This window comes from Microcebus murinus, chromosome 11 (assembly GCF_040939455.1).
Source record: "Microcebus murinus isolate Inina chromosome 11, M.murinus_Inina_mat1.0, whole genome shotgun sequence".
NCBI lineage: Eukaryota > Metazoa > Chordata > Mammalia > Primates > Cheirogaleidae > Microcebus > Microcebus murinus.
This window is the reverse complement of record NC_134114.1, coordinates 57486798-57512672: the sequence shown is the minus strand read 5'-3', so window position 1 is coordinate 57512672 and position 25875 is coordinate 57486798. Positions and strand designations below refer to the sequence as shown.

General features: G+C 34.1%; 1 protein-coding gene across 4 annotated transcripts in view; it reads right to left on the bottom strand.

The window, feature by feature from the left end:
• Positions 1-1690: 1690 nt before the first annotated feature.
• The window catches only part of TENT2 (terminal nucleotidyltransferase 2), a 64892-nt gene continuing 40707 nt past the window's right edge, over positions 1691-25875 (bottom strand). For 2 of the 4 annotated variants that reach the window (XM_012766778.3, XM_012766782.3), the window contains exons 12-16: positions 25762-25805; positions 13855-13991; positions 7064-7155; positions 4618-4697; positions 1691-3113 (exon numbers count right to left, since the gene is read on the bottom strand). In XM_012766778.3, the coding sequence (XP_012622232.1) occupies positions 3039-3113; positions 4618-4697; positions 7064-7155; positions 13855-13991; positions 25762-25805 (428 nt within the window). In that variant the 3' untranslated portion in view covers positions 1691-3038. Of the gene's footprint in view, positions 3114-4617; positions 4698-7063; positions 7156-8117; positions 8146-13854; positions 13992-25761; positions 25806-25875 lie in introns of those variants that run through there. The other 2 variants (XR_001154662.3, XM_076008143.1) reach the window with 2 other exon arrangements.

Sequence of the window (25875 nt, the reverse complement as noted above, 5' to 3'; positions counted from 1 at the left end):
TGCCCACACAGGACAAAAAGAATTCAATCACAGCTGTGGGAATCTGCTAAACACTAATTAAAACTATAGGTAGCCATTCTATATTTCTTCCATTTAACTAAAAATTTCTTAGGAACACTAAAGTCTACATGATTTATTTGCAAAGATCCTAATTTGAATCAATACAAAATTGGTAACTGCAGTACAGATTGCACATTTTTAAAACTAATATAATTTTGAGTAACAACACATGCAAATACAGTTGGCCTTCTCTATCTGTGGGTTCTGAATCTGTGGATTCAACCAACAAAGGATGGAAAATACTTAATTGGGGGGTTGTTGCTTCTATACATGTATAGACCTGTTTTCTTGTCATTATTCCCTAAACAATACAGTATAACAACTATTTACATAGCATTTACACTGCATTGGGTATAAGCAATCTAGATAAGATTTAAAGTATATGGCAGTATATTTTAAATGCAAATACTATACCATTTCATATAAGGGACTGAGCATCTGTAGATTTTGGTATCTACAGGGATGGGGGTTGGGGTCTCCTGGAACCAATCCCCCATGTATACCGAGGGACAAATGTATATAGAAATGGACAGGCCAGACACGGTGGCTCACACCTGGATTGCTTGAGCCCAGGAGTTTGACACCAGCCTGGGCAACATAGTGAGACTCCATTTCTACAAAAATAATTTTTAAAATTAGCCAGGAGTGGTGCAACGTGCCTGTAATCCCAGCTACTCAGAAGACTGAGGCAGGAAGATCGCCTGAGCCCAGGAGTTTGAAGCTGCAGTAACCTATGATTATGTCACTGCACTTCAGCCTGAGAAACAGAGCCAGAAAGCAAAATCCTATGGAGAAAGAAGAAAGGAAAGAAAGGAAGGAAGGGAAAGAAAGAGAAGGAAAAGAAAAAGATCAACACAAATAGAAAAATAAAGAATTTAGTATTCACCACACAAATAATTGAGACTGAAAATAACTTACATGCCTAAAAAAATTTTTCAAATGTTAAAAGACACTTATCTGACATATATGGCCCTTCATAAGGTGCATAATTTTAGGCTTCAGTCTACTGATTTAGAATTGAATCTAAATTTAAGTTTAGTAACTTCTTGATCTATTTGTTACAGTAAAACAGCTGAAAAGAAGCAGAAGCAAGGGTGATCACTGAAAGCTGGCTGAGGAAACAGTGGCAGAGAAGGAGTCTCTGGGGCTTTATTGGGAAACGGAATAATACCAGAGTGGCAGAGTGCCCCGCATACTTACCCATCCCTGAGAGTTGCACAGCATTACCAAATAGTTCTATGACTAATGTATATAGTGATTACTAAGAATATCACTAGAATATTAATTCTATTCAATATATTCTGATAAAGAACTGCTGAGTATATAATAAATTTTAAGAAAATTTCTAAGAAAATGAATATAAAAAGCTCAAGTGCATTAAAAGTGTTACACATCACTAATCTAAAAACTTCACCTATGTGGAAAGCTTCATTTCTAATAAGGCCAAGAGAAATAAGTATTGATGTAGTTAGCTGGCTTAACCACAAATGAACTTGATTCCAAGATTCTCTGTAATCTCTAAATAATCAAGTATAATAATTAGATTTAGTTCAGTTCTAGATAACTACAGCCTCAATCTCATCTCAAAAGTAAAGACTTTCACAGAAAAAAAAAAACAACACCTCAACAATTTCCGTATATAAACTTTATTCCATTTGATGTCATACAAAAATTTAAACAAAGAAGAAAATCAAAATGTGGACCTTTTACAAGTCAAAGAAAAGCAAGTTTTAGCGTCTGCAAAAAAAAAATACATTAGAGGTACAAACTGTACTACAGCAGGTCTAAAAAGAAGTTGTACATAGTCCTTTTGAAAAAGTTAAAACAGTTTTCAAGATTACTTTTTACATTTAAATTTACAGGTACTGACCAATTTACAAATATTTACATAAGTCAAAAACCACCTTAACAAACACTGTAGTTTTAGCAGCCACCACTATGTCTTTTATGTGGAAAAGAAATACTACAAAAGATAATTTTACAAATATTAAGCTTTTATTTATAATAATTTTATTGTGTCTTATCTAAAACATTTTGTAGTGGCTTATTGCCTAAAAATTCCAGTTTAGATTACAATCCTATAATTGTACACAGAAAAAAAATCTGATACTACAAACAGGATATAATCCTAATTCTGACCTTTCAGTTTGTTGTTTCATGTCACAGGGGAAATAGAGCAGGAAAATGGGAAGTAAAGCAAAAGTGCACATTGCACTAAGCCATCATAAAGCACAGGAGACTTAATCTATTCAAAATGTCTACACTGAACTGATTCTTTAAAACAATTCACTAACTGTTGTAATAGTTAGTGCTCCTATTACTACAGTGCAAAATGTATTGTTGTTTCAATACAAAATTTAGAGCAATCTCAAGAGTACATCAAAAGCATGTGAAGTACTAATGAAATGCTAATATAAACACACCCAAAGCCTCAGTCTATCCCAGTGAGTCAAGTGAAGACTGAAGGCAATTGTCCAGTATTTCATGATTTTGCAGTGATTTCACTGAAATAAGAGATTTCATTTTGCTTCAAGTAACTGAATAACTGACTTGAATCTTCACTTTACTAGAACAGACTAAGACAACAAACTATCTACTGTAGGTTATACTTTAAGCATGTATGGAATTAGATCCTTTCCAAAATTCCACCCGTCACTATAGCATGTGATACAATTAATGAAGTTATATCAAAAACCTTTTATTTGTTCAGGTAATTTCTCAAAATATATTTATCTGATCTCCTGAAAATTCATGCCATAATACTACTAATCAGCAATGTAAACATTTTCAAAAATACAATTTTAAATCAAAGGGTTTTATTAGGAAATGTCATAATAAAATATGTAATCTTTATATGTCTTTTTAAAAATAAAACATGAAAACAAGAAAAAGAAATCATGATGGAGGTAAACAAAATGCATTATAACATAAGTATTATTCTTTATTTCTTGGAAGAATTATTAAGAAATAGAGGTCAGTTATCTTTTCAGGATAGCAGTTCTTGAAGGTAGTATACTGTTCAAATCTCGTTTGTTTTTCAACCTGTGCCATGACTGGGAGAGAAAGAAAAATCATTCCTAAAGCCTAAAATATACAAAACAAAAGACTGAAAGAATTTAAAAGAATGTTAACAATGGTTCTCTCTAGGTGATAGAATTTTTGATAATTTTTTTCTTCTTTGAGTTTTTACTTCCCAAGTTTTTAATATAATAAAACCATTGTTTTTGTTATCAGAAATGAAAATGTTATTTGAAAACTCTATACCAGTGTGGTTCCAATTCATTAATAAAGAAAAGGGCACACAGGTGGTACAAGAAGATACAACTGACAATATTAACATTTGTTCACAGATTAAATAATTTCACCTAAAATAGCAAGGTAATTAAAACAAAACCTTTGGATTTGAGAATGGGAGGATTACTTCAATTATTTGATTGACTGTCCCACATCTTTACCAGCTTTTTCAATTAAAAATATTATTTATAAAGGAGAGAATAAACCTATAATAAATCACTTTATGCATGCCTCTGGAAAAGAGCAGTGAATAGAATTTATAAGGAAAAGAAAAGAAACTGAAATTCCTGTTCACAAGCTAAAAACATAGCTCACTACTTGGTGGCTCCACGTCTTCGTATTTTATTCTCAATTCAGTTACTCAATTGACTAAAACTACTAGTTTTACAGCTAAACAATCCTAAATGAAAGCTCACCCATCATAAGAACAGCAATGCAGCAATGATATTTTTGAGTTCTCAATTTTATCTAATAGACAAAAATACTGCCTCTTAGGTACTTGTTTTAAAGCAAAAGAAATTCTGCAGGACAAAATTTCATTTCTGGTTGGCAAATTAAGAAAGCCTAATTTGAAGGATAGCTTTTAATATAATACTTGAATTTTAAATTACCATTAAAATAAAGTCCACTTGCATGTCAGATAATGAAAAAAATATGCCCCTAAAATGATCTTCACAGTTCTCTCATCTTTTTCTTCTACAAAGTTTTCCCTCCTCTGTCTCATAGTACATATTTCTATCAATGCATTTCTACACTGCATTGTGGAATTTCTTAAAGACAGTGACCATATCTAGCAACACCACTGATTAAATAAATTCATATTGTGGACAAACATACAGTTTTTCTAACTTTTCAAAATATAAACAAAGATAAATGGTACTCTAATTTCTGTGACAGTGGGGTATACAGAAGAAAAAGCATGAATAGACATCATCTTCCTTCTAAAACTACAATAAACTCCTCAATATTTTAAGGAAGAAAAAAAGTCCATTAGGTTTTATTCATTCATTTTGAGAGTTTAATAAGCTCATTATGAAAATGTTTATTTCTAAGAAGGTCAAAGCAATGTTAATGAAAACAGAACCAGATCTCTCTGGAGAAAAAGTTTATCTAAATTCAAGCAATAAATTCCCTATTGTGCTACTTTAATGGCTTCACAAAACAGAAACCAGAACGATTCCAACCTATTACATACATATTTTTCCATTTTTAAAGCATACTAGTCTACTAACATTTTTAGAGTTAATCTGATGCATTGTTTACCTTTAAAAATTGATCCTTGATCATGTCAAACTTCTGCTTTTCATGCACAGCTCTGGCTGTATTTGTTCCATCAAAAGGTTCTGCAATGTTAAATGCACATGTAAAGAAAAACGTATTAAAATAAGAGCTTCAGTTTCTCTTATTAGATTCAGCTATATGAAATTGTGAATGTGACAGTTTTTGACCTACTCTTTATTAGACTTATGCATATAGAAATGTTTAATATAGGTATGAACTGTCTAATAAGGTAGATAGAATTCAGGGGAAAGAATGACTGAAAATGAAAGTCATTAGCATAGTTATGTTAAGTTCAAATCATAAAAGTAGATGAAATATCTGAAAAATTAGAGGGTGAGGACCTATTCTTAGGGAAAAAGAAATGTTAAAGAAAAAAGTTATCAAAAAGAATAAAGCACTATATCCAAAAAAGGTGGTCAATGTCAAATATCACAGAGAGGTAATCTTTAATTTTAATTTAAAAGCTGATTTGTTCAGCTGGAGAAAGGACAATAACCTTTGAAAGTGGAGGTTCAATACCGTGGAAAATAGTAGACAAGGAGTGCAAGGAGATGTGAGTGGATGCTTTAGACAAACATGCAAGAGAACAATAACCTGTATGAGAATTTTGCCATAGAAAGAAAAACAGAATAGCAAACAAAGAAGACAGGAAGAAAACAAAGGAACAGTTTTTTTTTTTGTTTTTTTTTTTGAGACAGAGTCTCGCTTTGTTGCCCAGGCTAGAGTGAGTGCCGTGGCGTCCTAGCTCACAGCAACCTCAAACTCCTGGGCTCGAGTGATCCTTCTGCCTCAGCCTCCCGGGTAGCTGGGACTACAGGCATGCGCCACCATGCCCGGCTAATTTTTTATATATATATCAGTTGGCCAATTAATTTCTTTCTATTTATAGTAGAGACGGGGTCTCGCTCTTGCTCAGGCTGGTTTTGAACTCCTGACCTTGAGCAATCCGCCCGCCTCGGCCTCCCAAGAGCTAGGATTACAGGCGTGAGCCACAGCGCCCGGCCAAAGGAACAGTTTTTATGCATGTGTGTTTCCAACTTATCTACCTTCCACATCTGCATCCCCATCTCACTCACCCTTCACCCACATGATAAAAGAGTCTATATATAGAGACAGAAAGGAAGAAACCAGAAGAGGATGAGGAAACTGAAGATAACAGTGAGTAGAGGGTAAATTAGGGTAAATTAAAGGTATTAGGAGGTAGATGGGATGACTAAAATAATGCCAGTCGTATGTAAAAATTACTAGAGATTAAGAATTTTGGCACTGAAAAGAGAAGGAAAAAAATACTTACAAGAGACAATAGGATCAAATTAAGAGTATCTTTCAAGGATGAGAAGACCTATGTATGCCTTAAAACTGAAAGGGAGGGACTAGAGAGAAAAAGAATGAAGCTGCTGGAAAGAAGAAAGGTAACTGAGGGGGAAAACCTGGAAAAAGTATGGAAGAATAGGAAATCTGATGGAGAGGTTAACTTTAGATCTGTCATATATTCTAAGCAGGCTCATAAGTTTAAAAGTTCCTTTTGCTTATGCTTTATTGCTGAGAAAGGCTATTTTTAAAAGGAATTTACTGTCACGATATCGTGGGTTTTTTCTTTAATAGAATGAGGCCATATGCCAAATTGTATCAGACTGCATCATTCATAGCACTTTACAATAGTGTTTAATATTCAAAAGAACACAAGTAACTTAAGTAATATACATCCACTGTGCAATTTATTAGCAAACCAAACACCAAAGCAAGAGATGTAATTTCATAGTCACAAACTCTTAAGATGCTGCATATAATCCACGATTAAAATATCCTAAATCTGATGTTTTCTACAAATCCTGATTCTCTATTCTTTTTTAACCTCGAGACTTAGAAAGGTCTTCAATTTGCCATCTGTGTGAACAATTTTGCCTCTTGAAGTCAGTTTCCCATTGACTAAAGAAAATGTCTCAAAGATACATTCAACTACATGTAAATAAATTTTATAGAATAAAGTATCTTCTGATCCTTTAATTCTTAAAGTAAACAAATTCTATTCATAAAAATCTAGGTTGCATTAAGTAACAATATTTTAAGTATTAAAGATTATAAACGAACTCATTTTATTTCAATATAAGAATCATCATATAAAGATTTTCTTCCATCTCTAACTCATAAAATTAAGTGACAATTTACCTTAAGTATGGGGGATGCATAAAGACTGCTCAAATATTACCAACTAAAAAAGTTAAATGCGCAAATTTGTGTTTATTATTTCTCCCAACAAGAATTTTAAATAATTTTAAAAAATTTAAAGTTAAAAAACTTGTAAATCACTTCAGGACACAAATGTATTACCTTTAAATGAAATACAACCCTAAAATTACTCAAGTAATTTTCTCAGTACCATGATGATAACTGGATGCTAAATACATAGTAGTCACAGGAAAACTACCTTCTACACAAATGTATTTATTTCTCCATTCAATACCATCAGGCCTCGGAATGGCTTTGGCTTCACGAACTGAAATCATTTGACTATTCCAGCTATAAAAAAAAAAATTAATCACGTTAACCATTTTCATAATTTCCCTAGTAAGGCCTATGCTGATTTTCATACAGCATACCAAAACTTGCCTCAACCTTCAGCACCACAATCCCCATTTCCCTCCTCTAATTTTTTCTCCATAGTGCTCGTCATCTTCTAATAATTTTATTTATAAACACTATTTACTATGTTATTGTTTATCGTGTGTCTTCCCCAAGTAGAATGAAAGATGCTGAATATTTATCTATTTTTCTCACTGTTTCACCTAGTTGCTTAGTACACACCAGGTATTCAATATGTACTTACTAAATAAATGAAGTAATGTGAAAAATAAAGTGAAAGGGACCAAAAACTGTAACAACTATGCTCACTGTTAACACCCCAGTAAGAATTTATTTGTTGAGAGAGGTAATCTTTTTGTGCTGTTTTCTGGTATCATTAAATAATTTTTGTTCAGGTGCATCTTTATTTGTATGATTTAGGAGAAAATTTTGAAATTTTCCAATAGAAGTATTACAAATGCTTTTTCAGGAAAATAAAATACTCTATATACTGTTTACTCAATATACAGTATACTCGATATACTCTTATTGCTGTGTATCAGATACAGCTGTTAATGAAATTTTATTCAAGTAAAACAATTTCATCAGTAGTCCTAAAGATAAATTATCCAGTCTTTATTAATACTAACTACATTTTTTTCATTCACCACTGAGCAGAAGGCATATATTTTGTTTTTTAGAGTTTTTTTTTTCAAATTTCTCTACATTTCTAACAGTTACTACAAGAGTATCTTCTTTTTTCCAAGAAACATGCTAAAACATGTATGACCACTCAGCTTGTATATAAGAGAAAAATTAAGTTGATGAGTAATAGTTGATATCTTTTTAGCAGTATTTAGCTTTCTCTACCATTTCAGCAAACAGAGAAAGACCACAGCTCAGGACCTTCGAACACTCACCTTATCCTTTCTCTATCAGATGGAGAATCTATAAGAATATAATCATGAGTCCAGTTTGGCATTTGCTTCTGGAAATGTGCTTAATTTCCACATAATAAATATGCAAGAAAAATACTGCATTTCTGATCATCACAAAGCATCCTGAAAGTGGGATTCTTATTTTTGTTCTGATCAAGAGGAGTCTGTAAATACTTTATTGTAGTTCCATTATTAGTATGGACTTCAAACTGAAAAGAAGCACCCCGCTCTATTACTCCAAATATTTCCAAATTTTTTTCAACTATAACAATGTAAAGAGGAGAGTTATATAACCATATACCTGAACCAAGGTTACAGTATTAAACTTTGCATTACTTCACTTTGTACCAATTAAGTAAAATTTTACTAATAAAATGAACTTTTCCCCTGAGACTATTTTTTTAAATATCAGCTTATCAGACAATTAAATCTGCAAAATTAAAATTGTAAACATTATTTTTAAAAGGCATAGATTTTTTTTCTTTCAGAAGAGTTTAGAATATTGAAATACTATATCCTGTTGTTAAATTATTAACCCAACTTTTATTTCCTTAAATCAAAAGCACTCTATCTTCACTACTACATTTCTATTAAAACTTCTTGAATTTACATTACATGCCACTACTTGGTTCTAAACTGGGTCACAGAAATAATATGTGATATATATATATATATATATATTTTTTTTTTTTTTTTTCCTTTGGAGACAGAGTCTCACTCTGTTGCCCAGGCTAGAGTGAATGCCGTGGCATCAGCCTAGCTCACAGCAACCTCAAACTCCTGGGCTCAAGCAATCCTTCTACCTCAGCCTCCAAAGTAGCTGGGACTACAGGCATGCACCACCATGCCCGGCTCATTTTTTCTATATATATTAGTTGCCCAATTCATTTCTTTCTATTTTTATAGTAGAGACGGGGTCTCACTCTTGCTCAGGCTGGTTTCGAACTCCTGACCTCGAGCAATCCACCTGCCTCAGCCTCCCAGAGTGCTAAGATTACAGGTGTGAGCCACCGTGCCCGGCCTATGTGATATATATATTCATTTTCTTGATCATCCCTAACCACATATCATTTAAGCTTCAACCTATAATCAATCCACGTAACGCAATTACTTAAAACGACTATATCATTTGAAGTACTTCAAAAAGAAAAAAAAAGAGTATTTTGAGTCACTACCATTTAGACCAATTCAATCCACTGCATTTTCAAAGAACTTTTAAGTATTTCCAAATTACTAAATGTTTCTAATCATCACAACATGAGGGCTGGGTGCAGTGGCTCGTATCTGTAATCCTAACACTCTGGGAGGCTGAGGCGGGAGGATCACTTGAGGCCAGGAGTTAAAGACAAGCCTGGGCAACATAGTGAGACCCCATCTCTTAAAAAACAAAAATTACCATCTATCTGCTGACAATTCCCAAATATATATAGCTCTGCAACCTCTCTCCTGAACTCTGGGCTTGTATATCCAACTGTCTACTTAATATCTCCACTTGAACATCTTATAGGTATCTCAATCTTAAAAGGTTCAAAATCAACAATGCTCCTCTTTAGTCTTCTTTATCAAACCTAAGAACAATTCCATCCTTCCTATTGCTTGGGCCAAAAAAACAGAAGTCATCCTTGACTCTTTTCTTTCTCACTGAACATCTAATCTGCTGCAAATCAAAACACAAATGGAATCTGACCATTTTTCATCCACTTCTACTGCAACCATGTTCATCCAAGCCACATCATTTCTCTTAGACTACTGCAATATTCTTCTAAGTAGTCCCCCTGCTTCTGCCCTTGGCTGTCTTCAGTCGATTCTTATCCAGCAGCCAGAATGAACCTGTTATAACCTAGATCAGAAAACATCATGTCTTTACTGAAACCTCTCCAGTTTCCCATTATTACCCAGAGGAAAAGCCAAACTCATCAGAATTAACTAAAAGACCCCATATGATTGGACTTCCTGAACTCTCTGATGTCATTTCCTTCTACTCTCTTCTAGTCACAGTAGCCCCCCTACTGTTCCTTTAACATATTAAGCAAACCCCATCAGAAGGTCTTTGCACTTGCTTTCTCTTTTGCTTGGAAAGCTCTCCTCTCAGATAGCCACATTAACTCACATCTTCCACTCCATCAGGTTTTTATATGAAAGTCACCTTTTCAGAGTGGGATTTTCCTTCACAACATTAGATATTAAATTACAATATTATAGGTATTAAAATTGCAACCACTGGGTACAACAGAACCCCTTTTTTGCTTTTGCTTTATTTTTCTCCACTTACCATAATCAAACACCCTATACATTTCATTTGTTTATTGTCTATCTCTCCATACTCCATAAAGGTAAAAATTTTTGCATGTTTTGTTAACTGCTATATCCCCAGTGCATAAAAAATAGCTTGGTACATAGTAGGCACTCAATGAATATTTATTGAAAAAAAAGAATCAGAATAAGGAAGGAGATAGAAAATTTAGGCCTTCATATTTCCTTAAAGATTCATATATTTATGTATGTATTATTTTTAATTCAACAGACAGACCTGCAGTAATGACATAAAATTTAGGTACCCAAGTAATAAAGAGGATTATAACCTTTTAAGGTTCTTAGAATCTACAGTATTCTATGAGTCTATAAGATATTTATAACTTGAATCTTTCTTTTGTTAAAATAAAAACTGAGTACATTTGGATTGTGTTTTCTAAAGTCCCTGGGTCACCTGATCCTTTTCTCCTCTTTTGTTAGTTCCCTATTTCCAGGCATAGTTCTAGAAGCCTGGCTTCATTTTAATAATTTTCCAGCAGCAAAGTGTGAGTGAAGAGGTAAGAAAAATTAGTAGATTTAAAGGACCACATAAAACTTCTGCAAGATTTATAACATATATTCAAGCATTCCTTAACTGGTATTTAATTCTCTGTCTTTCAGTAAAGAGAATTTTTTTTTTGAGACAGAGTCTCACTCTGTTGCCCGGATTAGAGTGCAATGGCATCAGCCTAGCTCACAGCAACCTCAAACTCCTGGGCTCAGTGATCCTCCTGCCTCAGCCTCCTGTGTAGCTAGGACTACAGGCATGCACCACCATGCCCGGCTAATTTTTTCTATATATTTTTAGTTGTACAACTAATTTCTTTCTATTTTTTTAGTAGAGACAAGGTCTCGCTCTTGCTTAGGCTGGTCTCGAACTCTTGAGCTCAAACGATTTGTCCACCTCAGCCTCCCAGAGTACTAGGATTACAGGCGTGAGCCACCACGCCCGGCCATAAAGATAATTTTTTAATTAAATATTTCAAAGTTCAGAAGAATTCCTTATAAACATTTTTAACAGTTGCCAGAATTCTTTTATAAGGCACCTAGCTCATTACCATGGCTACATTCTTGGCTGTGCTCCCTACAGTCAAATTTCTGAAAATATCTCACAGGAAATGATAAATACACTATATGATAAAGTTTCAAAACCTCTTTCCAAGCATCAGCATCCTAGCCAGTATCATTTGGCCCAACGAGCTAGCACTCATTAATATTAAACTAACACACAAACCTACACATCTACCATCTTGTTTCAATTCAACAAAGCAGCTGATTCTCAAGATATTTGTATCTAGATACTCTGATCCTAAATATACATGGCAGAAATATATCTTTCTTCTGTGAATCATTTTCCCCCTCCACAAACATCACACAATCCTAACTTATATAACACAACAGATGATGCCACTACAGTCTAACAATTAAGAAGGTGGTTTTGGAGTCACGCTTGAATTAGAATGCCAGTTCTCTCATGATCTAGCTGCATTTCTATGGGCAAGTTTCATGTACACAAATTCCTTAAACTTGACAGGGGCCATTGTGAGGATTAAATGAAATCCACAGCAATCAATCAGTATACTACAGGATACTAGGTGAATACTTACTAAACATTTGTGATTATTGCAGTATCTTAAAAAGGAACTCTAGAATAATCATCAAAACTTTATAGTCTCTATATGTCCCATGTCTCATACAGTCTTTAATCTTTCTTCATCTTAATATAAATGAAGGCTCCTCTCTTTTTATTTTTGTTGCCTGTACTTACATTCAGATCCTGATAATTTTTTTTCCAGATCTTGATAATTTTTAATCTGGATTATTGTAATTTCATTCTTACTGAACTACTTTCCTCTAGCACTTTTCCTACTCCTTTACCTAACCTAATTCAGTAAGGTTTTAGTCACTTTAAGGAGCTTTGAATCATGTCAAGATCTTATCTTCTACTTCAAAATTAGTACTTTTTAAGTATCCACTATCTGGCACTGGGCTAGGTACTGGGGATCCAACTGCAAACAAAACTGGCACAGTCTGGTATAAGTGTTACATTGAAGAATTTGGGTAATATTTCTTCCTATGTCCTACATTTCAAATCATCTCATGAGTCAAATTTCTTCAGAGCTACCTGCATCATAGCAGAAAAGACAATATCAAAATTGCAATAAAGTATCATTTTTAAGTATGACGTTTGTAAGCAAATCTTCTGAAATACTACCCTTACTAGCTATGTGATCTTGGGCAAGTTACTTCATCTCTCTATATGCCTCACTAGTAAAATGGGCATAATTATACCACATCATATGGCTATTACATACAGTGAATGAGATAATAAATATAATCTGCTTTGAGCCATTTTTCCCACCTAGTAATAGCAATTTATTATTATGATGATGATGATGATGATTTTTTGAGACAGAGTCACGCTTTGTTGCCCAGGCTAGAGTGAATGCCGTGGCATCAGCCTAGCTCACAGCAACCTCAAACTCCTGGGCTCAAGCAATCCTACTGTCTCAGCCTCCCAAGTAGCTGTGACTATAGGCATGTGCCACGATGCCCAGCTGATTTTTTCTATATATATTAGTTGGCCAATTCTTTCTATTTATAGTAGAGTCGGGGTCTCGCTCTTGCTCAGGCTGGTTTCAAACTCCTGACCTCCAGGAATCCGCCCACCTCGGCCTCCCAGAGTGCTAGGATTACAGGCGTGAGTCACCACGCCCGGCCTGATTATTCTTTACTCCCCCCTCCAAACTTCTTCAAAGTGGTATCCTATGGTCACTGTACCCACCTCTAACTCTGTACAATTCCTAAATCTTCTCTTTTTCTCCTTCAAGTTTTCCCAGATTGATCAGAAGAGCTACGAACAACCCCTAATTCAACTCTATCAGGTCTTAGAACTCATTTAGAAGTTCTTTCAGTTCTGTCCAGCCTGATTATACCTTTTGTTTCATATCACCCTCAAAAAAAAACAAAACAAAAGAACGAAAAGATGTATTTCTTGATTAGTATATCATACTAACACAACTATTTATTCAGACATGAAGTATTAAATAGATCTTTTCTAAGTTGTCTTGGTTGTGCTTTTTACTATGCATTTTAAGTTCCTAGAAAAGAGATGTTCCAAACAATACAGCACCTACTTAGAACCAACACTTAAGGCCTACAGAGGCCCTACTATGGAATAAGGCACTTAACATAAAATGAGATCACTACTGAAACCAACTAAAATTGGACTTATTGAGCTACAATTCTTTTATTAGTTAGGAATATGAAATCTATTTAGTTTCTAATAATTAGTCATTACATATTCAATTTTATTAACTCTATATTTCTGGACAAGTTTGTAGCACTACAATTGACAAATACAGCTTTCGATCAAATTCATAGCACTCACTTATATACAAATGAGTAAACACAAAGTTTTACTTACTCAAATTCTGTAGCATAATATTTAAGAAAGCCCAGTAAGAGGTCCCCGAGAGTTGATTCATTCTTTGAGAGGTAAGGAGGAACATTACATGGAGCTTGATGTACAAGGTGCAGCTGTATAGCAGGACTAAAAGACTCCTGTCAAAAAGAAAAAGTCAAAAATGTAAAGCCATTTAAAACATACACCCAGAAACTATAAATCCTGACCTAGGCTCTCTGAAGAAAAGAGAAATTTTCTCTATGTTGGCAATTTGAAAACTTAAAGATGTTCTTCCATTAAAGATTTTAACAGTATTTGCAACAGGCGACAATATACCTGAAAAACTAAGAGAGTCTAATTCCTGGTTTGAGTATATGACTCAGTTAACCAAATAGATCCCTATGGTAGTAAAAGACTTTCTAACTCATAAATAAAACCTTACTCCACATATCAAGATTTCACCCAACAACATATAGATTTCTCCATAAATGTATCATATTCTTATTTCTAAAAGGAGTTATACTTTATGTATGAAGGCTCTATCGAGCACAAGGTTAAGAGCATTTTCTAACTGCCACTTAACACTTCTCTCAAAGACCATAAAAGTAACTTTAATATATGAATAGTACTCATACTAAAGATTGCAAGTTTTGTTTTGTTTTTGTATTTTGAATCTTAGAGGAAACAGAAGATAGATGTTCAGCCTCAATTAAATGTGAATAGACAAAGAAGGCAGGGAGAAGAAGATAGGAAACATACCAACAAGCAATATTCAGCAAACTTTTACCATAATATTTATAAAAGAAGATATTATTTGATTGCAGTAGAGGAACAAAGACACTTAATACAAAGAACACTAATGGTTACTTATTCTTTATGTCTATGCCATTCATTTTCAGATCTGATCTTTCCTCTATTAACAGCAAGCTAATTTTGTGTATTTCTAGCTCTGAAATACATAAAATGAGATGCAGAGATTCTCAAGTAACATATATCTATAAGCTGGAAAATAATATTTCTAAGGTAATTTGCACAGTACCATCAAAAATGATTTTCTATTATTTCCCCATTGCCATCAGAGGAGAAATGATTTTTTTTAAAAAAAGCAATTGGTTAAGGCAGCAGAATGACAACCATAGTTAAAGTTCCCAACTAATAAATAGGCCCTGGGTTTACAGAAACCAATTCAATTAAAGACACCTAAATAAGTCCAAGTTGAAAAATAAAGACTGGTATCTGAGAGAAACAGGGCAGTGCATCATTTAATGCTAGTCTCCCAAAACCACCGGTAAAAAAAAAAGTAGCAAGAAAATGAAAATATCTCTTTCCTTGCCCTCTTACCTATAATTCTATCTATAATTTTTAACTACTGAGAAGTGATCACATTTCTCTCAAAATACAAATTCTATTCTGACCAAATTCATAAAGCTGACACTCCTAAACTTAGCACTTCTCCTTACATTTCTAACAGCTACAATATTAATCACATTATAAAACTCAAATAGAAATTGTAATTGTCTAATGTAAGACTGGGGGGGGGAGAGTAGAAGAGAAACCACAATTTGCAATAAAGAGTAAAGGCAGAAGAAAGAGTAACAGATGCACTGCCTTTACCCTCCTTTGTTTCTTAATTGTAAGGCAGAAAATTTTTACTTAGGGCAAGATTTTTTTTTTTTTTTTTTTTTTGAGACAGGGTCTTACTCTGTCACCCAGGCTAGAGTACAGGGGCATCACCATAGCTCATTGCAGCATCAAACTCCTGGGCTCAAGCCATCCTCTAGCCTCAGCCTCCCAAAGTGTTAGGATTACAGGCGTGAGCCACTATGCCCAGCTAACATTATTTAAAATTATAAAATTTAAATGTTATTCTCTGGAAAATCAAACAAAAGGCATAATGCAGGTCAAATAATAAGAAAAGTAGGTCATTTTAATAGCTTCTGCTCTGAAAGCTTCTTACTAATTTTGATTCCTTGCACCTAGCATAATAAGCATTCAATTTATGAATGGATGCTAAAAAAGTTGTCATTTCTTTACCTGAAGTTTAAAACTGTTTGCAACGTTTTAAAATCTGTATTTTGTTCAATAATTTAAAGAAAAAGATCGGCAATTGTGACATTAAAACTGAAGAGTTGTGAGATCTAGTCTATTAAAATGCTGAATGATCTCGGACCAACAATTTACCACTCTCCTCTTAGCTCCACTGTTCTTTTTCATGGTAATATTTAAAAAAAAAGGGGGGGGCCATGTCATCCTTACTGAGGGAGAAATAAAGGAGAAATCCAAACCTAAAATGGAAAACATTAGGATGCACCTAAAAAGTTACAAGTAAACAGGAATTCCATCTATCCTTAAGAAATTCCCAGTTGTTAGTAATCATTCACATTACAGAAAGATTCTCTGCTTTAAGACTTCAACAAAGAATTTCTTTTAAAGGAAACTCCCCCACTGCAGTTATGTGTTTAAGAAAAATACATGCTATTCAGATAGGATAATAGGTGCAGAACTTAAATAGTTTAGAAAGCACATAAAGAGCAAACCAAAAGTCAAAGAGAAAAAAAGCAGTCTTAAAATTGCAAAGTCAGGCCCAGCACAGTGGTTCAAGCCCGTATTCCTATTGCTCTGGGAGGCCGAGGCAGGTGGATTGCTTTGGATTGCTTGAGCTCAGGAGTTCAAGACCAGCCTGAGGAAGAGCAAAACCCTGTTTCAATTGAAAACAGAACAAATTAGCTGGGCATGGTGGCACATGCCTGTAGTCCCAGCTACTTGAGAGGCTGAGGCAGAAGGATCACTTGAACCCAGGAGTGTAAGGTTGCACTGAGCTATGATGATGCCACTGCACTGTACCCAGGGCAACAGAGTGAGAGTCTCAAAAAAAAAAAAAAAAAAAAAAATGCAAGTTAGGTCCATGGAAAAGCAATCTAACTGATAAGATCTATTTCTTTAATGAACAAATTTCTGGATTACCAATATTATTGCTGTTTGGTCATTTAAATAAAGGGAAGATTTCTTTTTTTTTTTTTATTTTTTGAAATAGTCTCACTTTGTTGCCCTGGCTAGAGTACAGTGGTGTCACCATAGTTCAAACTCCTGAGCTCAAGTTATACTCCTGCCTCAGCCTCCCAAGTAGCTGGGACTATAGGTGCATGCCACTGCACCCAGCTAACTTTCCAATTTTTAGTAGATGGTGTTTCACTCTTGCTCAGGCTGGTCTTGAACTTTTCAGCTCTAGTGATCCTCCCTCCTCAGCCTCCCAGAGTGCTAGGATAACAGGCATGAGTCACCACACCCAGCCTGATATCTTATTAATATTTTGAGCTTCTAATAACCAAATGATATTTAAATGTGTTGACATTTTTGAAGATAATCTTTTTTTCTCTTCAATGTCATCAACTTAAAAAACTTTAAATAGAAAATCCCTTGAAAACATCTGAAAGTCCTACTGCTTTTGTTCATACAACTGCCTACCAAAAATGGCAAAAACATCTTTTGCCAGATTCCATCATTTTTCTAAAGCTATACTATAATATCATACTTTACCTTCAAAGTTTAAAACTTGGACGATTAAACACTTTCTGGATTAAGTTAGACTGGCTAAATTTCTATTTGATAACTGTTCTTTAAAATAATAAGGCTTAAACAAAAAGATGACCCCTTTCAATCTTCAGGCAAACAAATTTAAGTTGCATAATTTCCTAACAGTATGAATTCTTGAACCATAGATATAAATGTTGAGGAAAGTTCCAAAGAAAAGGAACACTGAAATGGAATGTTTAGACAGAGTTCTGCCTGAATAGAGAAAGAACTGAGTGATATCTTGAAGTTCCTGCCAAGCTTTCTTAATTGCATGCAGGTCACCATTAATCTAGCGATATATGTTAAAAACTGATCATTAAATTTCTTTTAAATTATATCTTATTTTAGTAGATTTTAAAAGTCTTAAAATCAACCTAAGTATCTAACATAAAGCAGAGGTACTATAATGAAGTGGCTGAGAGCATGAGCTTTGAAGTCAGACCTATGCTTAAAACATTGCCCTTTTAATAGCTGTGTGAACTTAAGTTACCTAGCTTTCCTCACAGCTTGTTCACTTACAAGAAAAAGAAAGCACTCATAGGATTGTTATAAGGACTTATTATTTAGTATATGCCAGGTATCATTATTCCTCTGTCACCCAGGCTACTGGAATGCAGTGGCCTGATCATAGCTCACTGTAACCTCAAACTCCTGGGCTCAAGGGATCTGCCCACCTTAGCCTTACCAGAAGCTGGGACTACAGCACACGCCAACATGCCTAGCTAATTTTTTTGTTTTTTGTAGAGATTACATCTTGTTATGTTGTTCAGGCTGGTCTCGAACTCCTGGCCTCTAGAGATCTTCCTACCTTAGGCCTCCCAAAGTGCTAGGAATACAGTCATGAGCCACCATGGACAGCCTAGATAATTAATTCCTTCATCATATTATATGCATTTTAAAATGGAAAAAAGTTGTTATATGTGTGTACAGTCATCCCTAGGTATCCTGGCAGGGAGGTGGTCTAACTGATTCCAGGGCCCCCAAGAATGCTAAAGTTCCTTATATATAAAATGGCAAAATATTTGCATCTAGGTATTTATAATACCTAATTAACATAAACATTATGTGAACAGTTGCTACACAGTATTTTTATTTGTATTTTTTATTGTTGCATTGTTATTACTTATTGTTTTCTCCCAAATATTTCTGATCCACATTAGATTGAATTCAAGAATGTGTAGCCCACAGATAGAGGGGCAACAGGCATATCTCATTTTATTATACTTGGCTTTATTGTGCTAGGTGGATATTGTATTTTTTACAATTTAAAGGTGTGTGACAACCCTGTATCAGGCAATCTATCATCACCATTATTTCAACAACATGTGCTCACTTTGTGTCTCTGTCCACATTTTGGTAGTTCTTGCAATATTCCAAGTATTTTTTTATTATTATACCTGTTATGGTGAACTTTGATATTACTATTTTAATTGTTTTGGGGGACACAAACCACATCCATATAAGATGGCAAACTTAATAAATGTTGTATGTTCTGATTGTTCCACCAACCGTTATCTGTGTCTCTTTCCCTATTTCTCTACTCCTTGAGACACAATATTGAAGTTAGTCTGATTAATAACCCTACAATGGTCTCTAAATATTCAAGTGAAAGGAAAAGTCACACATTCCTCACTTTAAATCAAAAGCTAGAAATGACTGGGCCTAGCAAGGAAGGCACACAGAAAGCCAAGACAGGCTGAAAGCTAGGCCTCTTGCGTCAGTTAGCCACGTTTGTAATGCAAAGGAAAATTTCTTGAAGAAAATTACAAGTGCTACTCCAGTGAATACACAAATATTAAGAAAGCAAAGGAGTCTTATTGCTGATATGGAGAAAGTTTTAGTGGTCTGGATAGAAGATCAAACCAGCCACCACATTCCCTTAAGACAAAAACTAACCCAGAGCTAGGTCCTAAGTCTCTTAAATTCATTGAAGGCTGAGAGACGTAAGGAAGCTACAGAAAAGTTTGAAGCTAGCACAGGTTGGTTATAAAGTTTAAGGAAAGAAGCTATTTCCGAAACATAAAAGCACAAGGTGAAGCAGAAAGTGCTGGTGTAGAAGTTTCAACAAATTATCCAGAAGACCTAGCTAAGATAACTGATGAAAGTAGCAACACTGCACAACAGATTTTCATTGTAGACGAAACAGCCTCCTATTGGAAGATGCCATCTAGGTCTTTCATAGCTAAAGAGGAAAAGTCAATGCCTGGCTTCAAAGGACAGGCTGACTCTCTTGTTAGGGGTTAACACAGCTGGTGATTTTAAATTGAAGCCAATGTTCATTCACCATTTTGAAAATCCTAGGGCCCTTAAGAATTATGCTAAAGCTACTCTGCCTGTGCTCTAGAAAGGGAACAACAAAGCCCAGATGACAACAGTACATATGTTTGTAGCATGTTTACTGAATATTTTAAGTTCACTGTTGAGACTCAATGATCAGAAAAAGATTTCTTTCAAAATATCACCGATCATTGACAATGCACTTGGTCACCCAAGAACTCTGGATGAAGATGTACAAGGAGATTAACGTTGTTTTCATGCATGCTAACACAACATCCATTCTGCAGCCCATCCATCAAGGAGTCATTTCAACTTTGAAGTTTAAGAAATATATTTTGTAAGCCCATAGCTGCCATAGATAGTGAGTTCTCTGATGTAGTTGGACAAAGTCATCTGAAAATCTTCTGGAAAAGATTCACCATTCTAGATCCAATTAAGAACATTCATGATTCGTGGGAGGAGGTCAAAATATCAACATTAACAAGAGTCTGGAAGAAGCTGATTCCAACCCTTATTGATGACTTTGAGGGGTCTAAGACTTTAATAGAAGAAATAACTGAATATGTGTGGAAATAGCACATCAGAATTAGAAATGGAGCCTGAAGATGTGACTGAATTACAGCAATCTGATAAAACTTTAATGGATGAGGGTCTGCTCATATGCATGAGCAAACAAAGTCATTTCTCTGGATAGAATCTACTGTTGAAGATTTTGTGAACATTGTTGAAATGACAACAAAGTATTTAGAGTATTATATAAACTTAGTTGATATAGCAGCAGCAGGGTTTGAAAGGACTGACTCTAATTTTTAAAGTACTTCTACTTTGGGTTAAGATGCTATCAAACAGCATCACATGCTATAGAGAAATCTTTTGTGAAAGGAGTCGTCAACTGATGGGGCAAACTTCACTGTTGTCTTACTTTAAGAATTTGCCACAGCCACCCAAACCTTCAGCAAGCACCACACAGGTCAGTCAATAGCTATCAACACGGAGGCAAGACGCTCCACCAGCAAAAAGCTTACAATTCACACTGAAGGCTCAGATGATAGTTAGCATTTTTTAGCAATAAAGTATTGGTAAATTGAGTTATATGTATTATTTTTTGTAGATATATTGCTATTGCACGTTTAATAGGCTATAGGACAGTGTAAATATAACTTTATATGCACTAGGAAACAAAAAAATTCATATGACTTGCTCTATTGCAGTGGTCTGGAACCAAACCCACAGTATCTCCAAGGTACAGCGATACAGTTACACATCACTTAATGACAGGGATATATCCTGAGAAATGCTTCATTAGGTCATTTTGTCATTGTGCAAACATCACAGAGTGTGCTTACACAAATCTAGATGGTATAGCCTACTACACACCTGGGCTATATAGCACAGCTGCTTCTAGGCTACAAATCTGTACAGCATGTTACTGTAGTGAATACTGTAGGCAACTGTAACACAATAGTAAGTATCTGTGCATCTAAAGATATCTGAACATAGAAAAGTTATACTAGAAATACAGTATAAACGATAAAAAATGGTACACCTATATAGAGTACTTACCACGAATGCTGCTTACAGGACTGGAAGTTGCTCTGGGTGAGTCAGTGATTGAGTAGTAAGTGAATATGAAGGCCTACGGTTATCATACACTACTACAGACTTTGTAAATACTGCAGAGTACACTTAGACTACACTAAATCTATACATATATATAAAAATCTTTCTTCAATGATAAATTAATCTTAGATTATACCTTTTTAACTTTATAAACTTCTAAAATTTTTAACTTTTGTAATGACACTTGGCTTAAAACACACATTGTACAGCTATACACAAATATTTTATTTCCTTAATCTATAAGTCTTTTCTTTAAAATTATTGTATTTTTACTTTTAAACTTTCATAAAAACTAAGACACAAATACACACATCGTCCTAGACCTACACAGGGTTAGGATGATCAATATCACCACCTTCCTGTCCCACTGGAAGGTCTTCCAGGACAATAATATACATGGAGCTGTCATCTCCTATGATAACAATGTCTTCTTCTGGAATACCAACTGAAGGATCTGCCTAAGGCTGTTTTTTGTTTGTTTTTCTTTTTCTTTTTGTTTTTAGAGTCTTCCTCTGTTGCCCAGGCTGAAGTGCAGTGGCATGATCACAGCTCATTACAGCTTCAACTCCTAGGCTCAAGTGATCCTCCCAGCTTAGCTTCCCAAGTACCTGGGACCACAGGCATATGATACCATGCCAGCTAATTTTATTTGTTTGTTTTTTTTTTTAGAGACAAGGTCTCACTATGTTGCCTAGGCTACTCTCAAACCCCTGGCCTCGAGCAATCCTCCTGCCTCGGCCTCCTGAGTAGCTGGAATTACTAAGATGAACCATCATGCCAAGCAACAAGGCTATTTTATAGTTAACTTTTAAAATAAGTAGGAGTATATTCTAAAATAATGATACTAGTACAGTAAAAACTAGGCAAAAGGAATTTTTCAGCTCTGTTACACACTTATGGGACCTCTGTCGTATACAGTCTGTCACTGACCAAAACATCATTATGTAGTACATAACTATGTATGTATATATGTAAAACTTAAGGTGTTTTTTAACATATAATTACACAAAAGAGCTCTACATTCTGAGAATTCTTTAGAGAGTTATTTTCTTACATCTCTATTCTGTTATCATAAATGGCTTCCTAGAGTACTAAGATACTGTTAGGGAAGGAAATAAATAACTAAAAAACATAAGTTATCTTAATAACTCTACCTAACACAAATCTAGCTAAACCTCATAATAACATGTTTGCATTAAATAAAGATCCCTTCATAAGTTTAACTCAGTTTATAAATTTAAACATTCTCAGCTTCATTTAACTCAATAGTAAATACTCTGCCCTCTATCACTTACATAATTTTTAAATCAATAAAAATTAAGTAGTAATAATTCCATACTATAATACAGCTTTTATAGATGTTTATAGCCTTTTATTCCTTTCTTTCACTTTCAATATCACAACTGAATTGAAATATACCAACTTTTAAAATATTTAAATATTTTATCATACATTTTGAGAAAATAAGAAAATTACTAAAAAGAGTACAATGTATTAGGCAACAAATTTATTCCATTCCAAAACTGCTTTCTGTTGTTTTAAAAATAAAACCCTACTTTATATTAGCTCAGAATTTAAAAGAACCTGAGGCTTGCTCTGCAAAGTTGTTTGTGTTACTATAAAATTTTAAGTCATTCCCAAACTTATTTATACAAGCTGAAATTTTGTCATATCTGCTTTCCTTAAATAAAAGTATATCTGTATGAGAACAATCAGATATACATAAAACAACAGAAATTACATAAAATGCTCTGTTAGTGAATACCACTGTACTCTTGCCTTCCCCCAAGAACACAGTATTATTGGGAAAAAGACCAGTACAGCTTGGATCAATCATACAACCTTTCTAAGACCTAGTTTCTTTATCAGTGAAAGAGGGTTAATACCTTGCAAGTTTATTTGTTCAGGATTAAAGAAACTGTATGAAATTGTATGAAATTTACAGTGTACTAACATATAATGGATACTAAATAAATGAGGGTTATTATTAGTAATAAGAAACAAGCTGATTTGCTTGCTCCATCAGTTGGACTACTGAAGAAGTACTCAGTTTCATATAAAACAAAAAATCCTATATAAGAGGCAGGTAGTTAAGTCCTTATCCATGAAAATGTCAACCTTACAGTAAAGGTAAGGGGGTTTAAATACTTATAATGGAAATGTAACCACACCTGAATGTAAATTGGGACATTCCTAATCCAGCAGGTCTCACTATTAGTATTTTTTAAGGCACTGAGGCTGGGCTAATTTAAACGTGTTTTCTCATTACAGGTATAGAAATAAGATTATTGGCAAAACAAGGATGGAAAATATAAGGCCAGTCATAGTGAAGGTGAACAGAAGTCAGGACTATGACATGGGGAAAAGCTGAGTAATTAGAAAAATTAGAAAAAATCGAACAGAAGTGAAAATGAGGCTGTTCAAACTAGAATACATTAATATGAACCTGGGTATCTTATTATAAAAGCAATACTTCTGCCCCCAACCACTGTTCATTAAACTGATATTTCACCAGTATCTTACATTAGTAAGAAGAGTTTCAAGTGAGATTTCTGCAAAACTATTTTTCAATACACAATAATGGATTCTTTTAATGATAAATCTAACTACTAGATTCTTTGTATGCTGAAAAATATATACATCTCTTTCTATAATGAAACCTAGGTCTCATAGAAAAATAAGGTTGGGGCCAGGTGCAGGAGGCTGAGGCGGGCAGATCGCTCAAGGTCAGGAGTTTGAGACCAGCCTAAGCAAGAGCGAGACCCCGTCTCTATTAAAAAATAGAAAGAAATTAATTGGCCAACTAAAAATATATAGAAAAAAATTAGCTGGGCATGGTGGCGCATGCCTGTAGTCCCAGCTACTCGGGAGGCTGAGGCAGAAGGATTGCTTGAGCCCAGGAGTCTGAAGTTGCTGTGAGCTAGGCTGATGTCACGGCACTCTAGCCCAGGCAACAGAGTAAGACTCTGTCTCAAAAAAAGAAAAAGAAAAAGAAGTTGAGAGAATAAAATAAAACACACAGCCATTGTGTTGGACCTTTCAGTATAAGCTAACAATACCTTATAGAGGGAGCAAAACATTCAAGAATAAGGCAAAAAGTTCAAGTCACTTCTATTTCTGTACTTTCTGATTCTTTCATTTTTTTACAATGTTTAAAAGAATATAAAGACTAATCCTTAGCTATATTAGAAACTCGTTATAATAGTTCATAACAGCAGAAATTAGTTTTTAAAAAGAGGAAGAAAAGATAGATGCCAAAAGGTTCTTATCACAGTCTCTTCTAGTAGATAACCCTCCAGAAAACGGGAGATCCTCACTACAGCAAGGCTCTATTACAACCAACCTTTGTTATCTATTACCTTGCATGTGTGTATTATAATAATAACTGCTGGTCAAAAACAAGAACATCAGTTCTTCTTAATTATCAGAGATTAAATTAGTAATATATTTAATTGGTGTTCTATGTCAACTATGTTTATAATATTTTGTGTGATATACTAAGTTCCTTGAAAACTCATCATCCAAGTTGGTTATTACATTCTCCTCCATAATATGACCACTCAGTAAGTTTAGAAAACAGCAAAATAGCTATTATTATTATAAGTACATGAAACAGATAAAATTTATATGGTTTCAGAAGATTGGTCAAACATTCTAAACAAGTAGTTTAAATATTATTTCCAAATAAAACCAGGAACAAGGATGACTATGGAGGAAAACAGAAATAATGGGACTATAAAACAACGCAACAGAATTCTAGAGAAAGAACACAAGAAAACTGAAAAAGAAACACAAGGATTCATACAAATTATGAATATGTACATTACTTAGGATTCTCTAAACTCAAATTGAGTATATGCTAAATTTTTTCTAGTAGGCATACTTCATTTCTTGAATGTTTCCAATTAATTTCAGCAGGATTCTTAATATTATGCAGACAAGAATAGTATACTAATGTTACCTCTTTTGGTATATTATTTGGCAAAATCAATTGAAAGTAAAAAGATTATTCAACTTCTTTTCCCCCTGCTTTTCAAAGTATAAATATAGTGGGCTGAAAAATTTCTAAGTTGCTAACTAAAGAAATGCTATAAAACTATACTTTAAAATAATATGAAGAAAACTACAATAAGGCCAAATGGGCCTTGACCAACTTGAGTATATTTAATTCCTATTATTGATAATCATGAGCATCATACAAAAAAAATTCTACCAAATATCAGAATTTTCTACCAAACAGAATATCAGAATATTTCTACCAAATAAATATCAGAATTTTCTGGAAAAGTTTATGAAACATTTTAAATGTTTTAGTGGCCAATGTTTCATCCAGTCTGTACAGAAAATGTTATCACATACTTAGCCTTACTATTTTTATATTTACATTAATACTGCATATAATAGTTGTACATACACTTGACATAATACGTATTATAATAATTTATAAGAAACACTTACTGGGTAAATTTTTTGGAGGGATGGAAGGATGGGTTCAGGTAGGGCTATAAAAAGAAAAAGTTTAAAGCTTCTGTGATTCACATGATTCAATTTACAATGCAATAATTTGTTAGC